Below are 11,568 nucleotides of genomic sequence, written 5' to 3'. Positions count from 1 at the left end.
TACATTTTCTCCATGACCCTTTCTGCTTTCCACAGGGACCACTCTCTCTGTGATTCCCTGGATTGTGCAACCCTTTCTGTCCATCTCTGTCCTTCCCTGTAAGTGGTGCAACACTTATCCTTTCATCCCTTCCCTCACCATGGTCATAAACTACCCTTCCAGGTGAGGCAGTGATTTAGACACTCCTCCTCCAAGTTTGTCCCATGCATTTGTTTTTTGTGACATGGCCTCCTCTGCATTGCTGAGACCAGTTACTGCCTAGCAAATGTATTGCTAAATTGTTCCGTGTCCTCTGTGGTTATCTTGAATCCTTGAATGCAATCTATTTCATCTCTTCTCCCTATTTCTGTACTAATCAGTCTACCCTAGGGGCTTCTGCACTGTCAGGATGAGACTATCTAAAAGAACAACATCTCATTCTGCCACCTCTCTTGACATCTAAAGTTCCCTTACCTTGCCATCCTTGTCCTTTCTTCTTACTAGAACATATCTGTCCTGTACCCAGGGCAGTATTTTAATACCCTCCAGATATCAGATGTGGACTTGCCCAAAAACAGCTCTTCCCAATTAACCCTCCTTACTCCTGCCAATGCTCTCCTGCCAGCCCCATATTTATCTTTATCTACTTTCCTTTCCTTTATACTTTAATGTCGCCAAACAATTGATACTAGAACGTACAATCATCACAGCGATATTTGATTCTGCGCTTCCCGCTCCCTAGATTACAAATCGATAGTAAATATTAAAAATTTAAATTATAAATCATAAATAGAAAATAGAAAAATAGAAAGTAAGGTAGCACAAAAAAAGAAACCGAGAGGCAGGTCCGGATATTTGGAGGGTACGGCCCAGATCCGGGTCAGGATCCGTTTAGCAGTCTTATCACAGTTGGAAAGAAGCTGTTCCTAAATCTATAGCTTTCTTAAGGAGTTGTGATGACTAATTGTTCTCCCACTAAAAGGCCAGTCACCTGGCTGGGCTCAATACTCAACACCAGGTCCAATAGTGGCTCCTCCACTTGTCTGACTATCTACATATTAATTTAAGCAACCTCCTGGATGCAGCTAACAAATTCTGCCCCATTTAAACGTCATGGAGATCCTAGTCTATATTAAGGAAATTAAACTCACTCACGACAACAACCCTTCATTAATCTGCCCGCATATCTGTTCTATAATATCCTGGTGGTTGCTGAGGGTGTCTGTAGTATCATCCTGTCAGTGTAATTACACTTTTCTTGTATTTAAATTCTACCCATCTGGACTCAATGGATGAGCCCTCATTATGTCCCCTCCAGCTGCAACTGTGATATTGTTCTTGACTAATAGTGCTACTCCACCACCACATCCTCCTCTTTTACTTACTTCTGTTTATTCTAAAACATCAAAACTTGGGAATATTAAGCATCTGTTCCTGTTCCCCTTTCAACTAAGTCCCTGTTAATGGCCACATCATAAGACATTGGAGCAGAAATAGACTATTTGGGCCATCGAGTCTGTGTCACCATTCCATCATAGCTGATTTATTATCCCTTTCAACCTCAATCTCCTGCCTTCTCCCTGTAACCTTTTACTCCCTGATTGATCAAGAACCTATCAACCTCTGCTTTAAATATACCTAACGACTTAGCCTCCAAAGCCATCTGTGGCAACGAATTTCATAGATTCACACTCTGGCTAAAAAAATTCCTCCTTATCTCTGACTCTCTCTTCTGAAGCTGTGCACTGTGGATCTAGACTTCCCCATTGTAGGAAACATCTCCTCTGTCAAGGCCTTTCAATATTTGATAAATTGCAGTGAGACCTCCCACCCCCTATTCTTCTAAACTCCAGTGAGTCCAGATTCAGAGCCATCAAATGCTCCTTGTATGTTAACCCTTTAATTCATTGAATCATTCTTGTGAGCATCCTGTGGACCATCTCCAATGCCAGCACGTCTTTTCTTAGATGGAGGTCCAGAACTGCTTTCAATATGGGAAGTGCAGTTTGACCAATGCCTTATAAAGCCTCAGCATTATGTCTTTGCTTTTATATTCTAGACCTTTCAAAAAGAATGCTGATATTGCATTTGCCTTCCTTACCACCAAATCAATCTGCAAGTTAACTTTTTGGGAATCATGTACGAGGACTCTCAAGGCCCTTTGCACCTCAGATTTTTGAAATTTCTCCCCTTTAGAAAATAGTCTATGCCTTTATTCCTTCTACCAAAGTTCATGACCATACACTTTACTGCACTATATTCCATCTGCTGCTTCTTTGCCCATTCTCCTATTCTGTCTAAATCCTTCTGCAACCTCCCTGCTTCCTCAACACTACTTGCCCCTCCTCCTATCTTTGTATCGTCTACAAACTTGGCACAAAGCCATCAATTCTGTAGTCCAAATCATTCACATATAACTCCGACCCCTGCGGAACACCTCTAATCACCGGTAGCCAAGCAAAAAGCACCCCCTTTATTTACACTCTTTGCCTCCCGCCAATCAGCCAATCTTCTATCCATGCTAGTATCTTTCCTGTAATACCATGGGCTCTTACCTTGTTAAGCAGCTTCACCTTATCAAGGACCTTCCAAAAATCCAAGTAAACAATATCCACTGACTCTTCTTTGTCTTTCTTTCTTGTTACCTGCTCAAAGAATTCCAACAGATTTGTCAAGCAAGATTTCCCCTTAAGGAACTATGTTGACTTTGGTCTATCTTATCATGAGCATCCTAGTACCCCGAAACCTCATCCTTAATAATGGACTCCAGTGGCTTTCCAACCACTGAAGTTAGGCTAACTGACCTATAATTTCCCTTTTTTCTATCTCCTTCCCTCCCTTCTTAAAGTGGAGTGATGTTTGTAATTTTGCAGTCCTCTGTAACCATTCCAGTATCGAGTGATTTTTAAAAGACCATTATTAGTGCCTCCGCAATCTCTTCAGCTACCTCTTCCAGAACCTGGTCCAGGTGACTCATCTGTCTTCAGACTTTTCAGCTTCCCAGGCGCCTTCTCCTTAGTAATAGCAACTATACTCACTTCTGCCTCCTGATACTGGCATACTGCTACAGTCTTCCATAGTGAAGACCGACACAAACTGCTTATTACGTTCATTTGCTGTTTCTTTGTTCTCCCATTACTACCTCTCCAGTGTTGTTTACCAGCAGTCTGATGTGCACTGTTGCCTCTCTTTTACACTTCATATACCTGAAGAAAACTTTTTGGATCCTCTTTTATATTATTGGCTAGCTTACCTTCATATTTCATCTCTTCTCTCCTTACAGCTTTTTTGGTTGCCTTTTGTTTTTTTAAAAGCTTCCCAATCCTCTAACTTCTCACTAACTTTTGCTATATTTTATGGCCTCCTTTTCTTTTTTGCTGTCTTTGACTTCCCGCGTCAGCAACAGTTGCGTCATCCTCCCTTTAGGATACTCATTCTTTGGAATGTATCTATCCTGTGCTTTCCAAATTGCTCCCAAAAACTTTAGCAATTGCTGTTCTGCCGTCATCCCTGCTAGTGTCCTCTTCCATTCAATGTTCTCCAGGTTCCTCTCTTATGCCTTTCTAATTCCCTTTACTCCACTGTAATACCAATACATCTAATTTTAGCTTCTTCTTCGAAAAATGCAGGGTGAATATTATGATTACTGCTTCCTAAGGTTTCCTTTACCTTAAGATCCCCAATCAAATCTGGTTCATTACAGAACACCCAATCCAAAATTGCCTTTTCCCTGGTGGGCTTAACCATAAGCTGCTCTAGAAAGCCATCTTGTAGGCATTCTACAAATTCCCTCTCTTGGGATTCAGCACCAACCTGATTTTCCCAATCTACCTGCATATTGAAATTCCCCCAATGACTATAGTAACATTGCCCTTTTTACAAGCTCTTTCGCTCTCTTTTGTAATTTGCACCCTCCATCCTGGCTACTGTTTGTACCCTGCATATAACTTTCATCAGGGTCTTTATACCCTTGCAGTTTCTTAACTCTATTAGCAAGGATTCTATGTCTTCTAACCCCATGTTACCTCCTTCTAAGGATTCGATTTTATTTTTACCACCAGAACTACCCCATCCCCTCTGCCTCCTGTCTGTCCTTTCGATGCAATGTGTATCATAGTTCCGTGTACTGATTCATGGTTTCAGTTCTATCTGATCGTGCCTATTGCCTTGCTCCTGCCTGATCTTATTGGTTATGATATCTACCCTTCACTCAGTCTCTCCACTTTCTGATCTGATGCTCTGGTTCCCATCCCCCTGCCAATCTAGTTTAAATCCTCTCAAGTAACATTAGTGAACCTTCACAGGTTTTCTATTGGATGTTGGATTTCCTTTACCCTGAGTATTATCTTTCACTGCTTCTTCCAAGTGTTATTTGACATGGAGGAAAACTGATTCATAATGAGGGAGGACTAGATTATAATTAGGGGGAGGTTTTCTTGTCCATATTTGACCCTCTGGCAACATGGAGTCAGAGTTGAGGGCTCCAGGGGGTATACCGTCTTGTCTGTATAGCACTCTGCTACCTCCTTGATGAGTTTACCCTATTAAGACGTAGTCCTCTACTAATAGTGAGAAAGAGTTTCTAATATCAACTGGGTTGCTGTGTTTGAATTCCATGTATTGTATAATGCTACTCGATCCATTTCTTCTCTGTTTGATCAGAACAGCAAATGTACAACTGAGAGCCTGGTTAGACGACTTCAGAGGACATTTGAGAGCCAACCACAATTATGCAAGTATATAAGTTTCCTTCCCTGAAGGACATTAGTGAATCTGATTATTTTTACACTGTTGTGTGTAAGGAGTTTGTACTTTCTCCCATTCACCACATGGGCTTCCTATGGTTGCTCTGGTTTCCTACCAATTCCGAAGACATTTGGGTTAGTAGTGAATTGGTTCCATAGGTGTAATTGGTGTGGCACAGACTTATTGGGCCAGAAGCACCTGTTACTTTGCTGCATCTCTTAATAAAAATTTAACATTTATTTAAAATTTCTTGATTACTGGTCTGGTAATTTAACCATTGCACTACTACCGTATTTTATTAATTCCGCATACCTCTGCCACTCTGTCTTGATCAATTACAACTTAGCCCATTAAATCCTTTAAGACATGACAGTAAATTCAACAGTTTCAGATAAGTTGTAAATCTAGACAACGCATCGTATATCATGTATTTATATGTTTTTTCACTCTTTGGGTAATACATCTCTTCTGATTAAGACGCTCCCAACTCACCAACACGTCTTTATTAACACCAGCTTCTTTTTGATCCTCTTAAAGCTAGTAACCGTTATTTGTATTATTCATTTTGTCCTGGTTTCCACCTTAGCACAGGGTGACCTTCACCTTTTTTTGTACAGAGCCTTCTGTTCTCTGCAACTGAGAACCTTCCCCCCCCCCCAGCTTTTCCAACTTCCAACGAAAGTTTATCAGTATGAAACATTAACCAAGTTTTTGTCTTCAGATACTGCTTCATCTGCTGAATGTTTTCAGCATTTTCTGTTTTTATTTCAGATTTTCAGCATTGGTGTTATTTTGCTTTTGGATGGATCTGTTCCTAATTTTATTTCCTTTTCTTTCAATAACCCTTTCTTAACCGAGCTCTGCTAATACAGTCCAGATTAGCAATCAAGTTGTTGGATCTTCTTAAACAAAAGCAGAAAATGTTGGAAAGACTTAGTAAATCAGGCAGCAACCTACAATCCTTTGGCCTTGGTCTTTATGCTACAAAAGTCATTAGCTTAGTTCTTAATCCATAATTACATTTGATTGTTTAGATTTTCCTACAATGACAATACTGTGATGTTACTGTGATTTTCCTACAATGACAATACTGTAATGTTTTTCACAAAGGTATATAGTTATTAACGTTACAGCATTTTAACATCCTCAGTAAATCCTGAAGTACTTTCTTCTCCAGTGCTATCCATCTGAAATATTTTATTAATGTTGAGTCTTAAAGATTATTCATAAATTATTTTGCTCCGCAGTTGGTGATGATGATGAGAAGATTATTGATTAGACTGGATCCTACGACGTGGAAGTCATGCAGCCATGGAATCCCGATATTGAAATGGAAGGATGCTTGTGACTTGAGGCCAAATCCATGTTTGCTGCAGCAAAGGTGTTTACCCAGGGATATTAACAAATTCAGCCCATTGTGCATCAGGCATTTTAGCACTAAGAGGGTATGATGATCTATTTTAGTTTTTGATCTTAGACTGTCTTTTACTTTGCCTTGTCAGTATGCTTAAAAAATTGATGGTTAATCATTAAAGGATATTTATGGACATCTCTGCTAACTTGCATTTTCTGAAATGAGTTATTGAAATAATTTAGGAAACTGTATTTGCACTGGTTTCTTGATTTTGGAGGTGAGATCGTTTATTTCACTTGAATGCTGTTGCATTTTCCTGCAGTTGGGATAGAATTAGTAACTCAAAATTGTACTCCTATAAAAACTGCATTTTCTATTGCTTTTCTTTGAAATGGTTTTGAAAATCACTTTCACTCCATCTACTGATTTGATGTCTGCTTACTCATGGGGTTGACCCTAAATCCCATCTCAAATACTTCTAACAATACATATGTATACATGTTGGGGAAACAGTCTGTCTGCATAAATGCAGTGAACAGTTTCCAGATGACTTTTGTTCTATACTTTGGAATAGAAAGCAGCTTTTGTTCACACAATTGCATGTTTAGATTTTGAAATCAATCACTGTTAGTGATTGAATTGAAGTAGTTTATTAGCTAATATCCTTTTCTTTTAAATTCATTACACATTTAAATATGCACTAAGAATATTATAGAGAATATTATTTTTTTTTATTTGTGTGGTATATAGGTACAAAGGAAAGAGTTATCTGCTTTTTCTTTGTAAGTCCATGCATCTATCTATTCATCACAGATATAAGAATGCCTCTGTATTGATGCAGGTAATAGGTCATTCTTAAACATTTTATAAATTACCATGAGAAAATAGTGCACAAATTGTGCAAAACAATCCTAGTTACATCACTAAGCTGGGTAACTAGCATGCTGAAAGATTTAGTTATACACTTGGACATGACCACCAGCCACAGCCCTCCCCCCCATCCCACACCTGCTCATTTAAGTAGTGATCAAAAAGAAAAGTAGTTTGATCAGATTGTTTTTTAAGAATTTTACCAGTAATCACAGAGACAGAAAAAAAAGTAATTATGGGTGATCAGGAGAGTCCAATAGCCATTGACTTGTATATTGAGGTTGAGAATAAGGAAGCCTTTTTGGAATTTAAAAAAAAATCACACTTTTCAAAGTACATTTAATATCAGGGTATGTATCCAGTACATAACCTGAAATTCATCCTCTTCACAGACATTCACGAAAAAAAGAAACCCCATAGAGTGATAGAAACATTGAAGCCCTGAAGCCCCAGCCCTTCCTCCTCCCTTCACACAAGCAGCAGGGTAGCATGATGCTATTTCCCTTGGCTGGAGACTTTCCCCTAAACACTAGTTATATTTTTAGCGATTGTGATGAGGCCAAACTGGAATGACAAATACAAGTAAAGATTTATGGACAGAGAATCAATACTCCTGCATGATGCCTGGGATAACTGGTTTATGGGATTTGTAAGAGTAAAGATTTGGATCATGAACTACTGTCTCTGAAGCTGTGAGGAACATGGAAAGAGAGCTGTATTGTAGAGGGAAAAGGAAAAAAGCTTCAAAGATCTGGTTATTGAGGACTGAATGCAGAATTTCTTCATTTGTGGTATGAATCTTTGCAATTCACCACCATGACACTCAGTGAATATACTTAAGGCAGAATAGTGTTCTTGGCAGTGTGTGTATCCAGGTCAGTGCTGGGCCTGCGACTCTTCATGATACTGTATACATTAACGATCTGGAAGAGGGGACCGAGTGTAGTGTATCGGAGTTTGCTGATGATACTAGATTGAGTGGAAAAGCAAACTGCAGAAGTTACGGAGAGTTTACAGAGAAGTATAGATGGGTTAAGTGAGTGGGCAAGGGTCTGGCAGATGGAATACAATGTTGGTAAATGCAAGGTCATCCACTTTGGAAGGAAAAATGAAAGAGCAGATTATTATTTAAATGGTAAAAATTTGCAGCATGCTGCTGTGCAGAGGGACTTGGGAGTGCTTGTGCATGAATCACAAAAGGTTGGTTTGTAGGTGCAGCAGGCTATCAAGAAGGCAAATGGAATGTTGGCCTTCATTGTTAGAGGGATTGAATTTAAGAGCAGGGAGGTATGTGCAGGGTACTGGTGAGGCCACACCTGGAGTACTGCGTGCAGTTCTGGTCTCCTTACTTGAAGGATATACTGGCTTTGGAGGCAGTACAGAGGAGGTACACCAGGTTGATTCCAGAGATGAGAGGTTTAGACTATGAGGACCCTAATGCCTGGGACTCTACTCACTGGAATTCAGAAGAATGAGAGGAGATCTTATAGAAACATATAAAATTATGAAAGGGATAAATAAGATAGAGGCAGAAAAGTTGTTTCCACTGGTAGGTGAGACTAGTACTAGGAGACATAGCCTCAAGATTCGGAGGAGTACATTTAGGACAGAGATGAGGAACTGCTTTTCCCAGAGAGTGGTAAATCTGTGGAATTCTCTGCCCAACGAAGCAGTGGAGGCTACCTCAGTAAATATAAACAGACACGGTTGGATATATTTTTGCATAGTAGGATAATTGTGGGTTATGGGGAAAAGCCAGGTAGGTGGAGATGAGTCCATGGCCAGATCAGCCATGATCTTATTGAATGGCGGAGCAGGCTCAATGGGCCAGATGACCTACTCCTGCTCCTACTTCTTATGTCATGTTTATCAATAATAGTAATAGACAAGCTTCAGGAGACAAATAACCTATTCCTGCCTCTGTTTCTTTTGTTTATTTAATCTTAACATGGCACTCACTAATTTGCTGGTGGCTCTTCACCAATGATTTTGGAACTACTTTCCTATAGTGGCAGGAAATAAATTTGGGAAATCCACCCTAAACAAACCCACATTATGTCAGACCTATTAAAGGAAGAGCATTGCAATTCATTTGAGTGGAAATCAATAGCTTTGGTGAGGCAAATATAATGTAAATTATATTCCTTTTATTAATTGAATTAAATAGCTTTTGCATTAAGTGAATTAGATGAATAATTAATAGCACTGAATCTACTCAGTAACATTTACATGATAGTATTATTCCACAACATAATGTAGCTTCATTTACACAACAAAGCTGAACTTTGTCTGTGTAAGGCAGTGATCACTATGGTACATGAATCCACCATCAGATTTCTGAATGGACAACGAACCCATGTACACTACCTCAAATTTGCTTGCTCTCTTTTTGAATTACTTATCTTTTAAAATGTATTTCTTACTGTAATTTATAGTTTTGTAAAAAAAAATGCCGCAAAACACTGAATTTCATGACGTATGCCAGTGATGTTATGTCTGATTCTGAGATGGGTAGAGAGCTAAAGATGAGATCAAATAGGTTTTCCTCCTGATCTGCTCCTAGGCCTTATGGTCTTATGTTGTTTTTCTCCCACTATGTTCTTTGCCCAATTGGGCAGATAAGACCTCTAGCCAACTGAGTTAGTGGTACCGGTAGTGATGGGCATTGAGGTCATTTAACAACAGGATACAGTGCCCTTTCTTTCATTTTCTCTTCCTCCTGATGCTGAATATGATTTTCATTTGTAGGAAAGCTACGACTGGTTCTTGGTCTATATTTGAACCAAAGGATTTCACAAAGGTGTTAGTGTTCTTTTTAAGATCTTGTTGGGAAAGGCATGCAACTGAACATCACTATCTCTGACAATACATCATTATCATTGCTATTAACTGATTAATATTTACAATTCCTAGGTTGGCTGTTGAACGTAAACATTTTAAGATATAAGTGTTTCTCATATTTAGAGTAACCCATGAAGCCAGTAACTGAGTAAATTGAATAAATCAAATTCCATTTTTCTGCCCTCATTTGAAGTCATTCCATTGTATGAATGTACAATTCTGCAGTACTTACCAGAGATTTGAGAACTATGCTGACATTTCAATGTCTTACTGAAATCTTTTCATGTGCTTTGTCAACTAGTGTCCTTTTAATAAGTTCGATGTTTTATGATCCCTGTTTCTCATTCCAGAAGGGGATATTTAAAAGCACTGCAGTGAAACAAAATCAGGTAAAGAAAGAAGTGGAAATAAAGCAAAAGATGACCATCTCTGAACTTGCAGAAGCAATGGATAAAGATACAGGTAAGCCTCTTCCATTCTCTCAACAAATGCGAATGAATGGTAACATGATTAGCAAATGTATTAAAGCTACTACTTCAGCAGTGGTGCTATTTTAATTTTATTATTTGTTCATGAGTTATGAGTGTCACTGGGATGTCTGACATTTATTGCTCATCACTACTGGCAATGAGAAGCAAGCAATGGTCTATGGTAGTCCTTTCGATGTGTATACTCTCTCGGTGCTGTAGGTAGGGAATTCCAGGATTTTTTTTTACCAAGTGATAATGAAGGAATGGCAATATATTTCCAAGTCAGGAAGGTATGTAACTAACTTGAAAGTAAAGTTCCAGGATAAGATGTTTAAATGTATCTGTTTTCCTTGATCTCAGGAAAAGAGCGTGTGCGTTTGGGGAAATACTATTGAAAAAATTTGCTGTAGTGCACTGTGTCAGCAGTGCCCATTGCACAATGAGGGAAGGATAGGGAAAATGAATGTTTAAATTGGTAGTATATAGGATGCTGATCAATTGGTATCTTGAACGACTTCAAACTTCTTGAGTTGTGTGGGACCTAGGATCATTGTACCTGATTGTTGAAGATCGTGGAAAGCTCTTGGGAACTAGAAGGTGGGATGTTTGCTGCAAAATATTCCATTTTGGCCTGCTCTGGAAGTCACAATATATATTATCCTAGTTTCTATTATGTTTCTAATTAGTGGTAACCATACAGCGTTTCAGTGGTGGTGATTCAACATGATTTAATTAGTCATTAACATTTTTATGGTGGGACAAAGCCATTATCCAGCACTTGTAGTACAAATATTGCAAGCTACTTATTAGTTCAGTCCTCAGTTTTGTTCAGGCTTTGCAATATTTAGGCTTCATTGTCTGTGGAATTTCAAATAGTCATTTTGTAAGTGAATGTCCTCTTTTCTGAATTGATAATACCAGGAAAGTCTTTGATGAAGGACTTGAAAATGTCTAGATGTAGAACAAGGGTGGTGAACCTTTTTGAGAGTAGCTTCCCAAATTGGCAATAATCTTCAAAAAATATTCTCTTGTATACCATCGTAATTCTGAGGAGAAATTATCATGGTAATTTCTATATCATTATATCCATAGGACTCATCTCATGTTCTCAATATTTATTGCTTATTTATTATTATTATTTCTTTCTTTTTTTATTTGCACAGTTTTTTGTCTTTTGCACATGGTTGAATTTAACGGCTGCCCCAATTAGCCGAAGTTTCATGGAAATAGTTAAAAAGATAAACTATATAACAAATTATGTATTTTAATGAAATACAGAACAAGTTAAAACACTACCAATATTTACTA

At 38.5% G+C, this 11,568-nt stretch overlaps 1 protein-coding gene across 3 annotated transcripts in view; it reads left to right on the top strand.

Annotated features, from left to right (window-relative positions):
- The window catches only part of mtif2 (mitochondrial translational initiation factor 2), a 31,272-nt gene that overhangs the window by 743 nt on the left and 18,961 nt on the right, over positions 1-11,568 (top strand). For 2 of the 3 annotated variants that reach the window (XR_011886840.1, XM_072265228.1), the window contains exons 2-4: positions 4,642-4,715; positions 5,973-6,170; positions 10,141-10,252. Coding sequence is in view for 2 of the 3 variants with exons in the window: in XM_072265228.1 (XP_072121329.1) it covers positions 4,710-4,715; positions 5,973-6,170; positions 10,141-10,252 (316 nt within the window). In the remaining variant the exon portion in view is untranslated. The remainder of the gene's footprint in view (positions 1-4,641; positions 4,716-5,972; positions 6,171-10,140; positions 10,253-11,568) is intronic. The other variant, XM_072265229.1, reaches the window with a different exon arrangement.

This window comes from Mobula birostris, chromosome 8 (genome assembly GCF_030028105.1).
Source record: "Mobula birostris isolate sMobBir1 chromosome 8, sMobBir1.hap1, whole genome shotgun sequence".
Classification (NCBI taxonomy): Eukaryota; Metazoa; Chordata; class Chondrichthyes; order Myliobatiformes; family Myliobatidae; genus Mobula; species Mobula birostris.
This window is presented reverse-complemented; position numbering and strand designations above follow the sequence as displayed.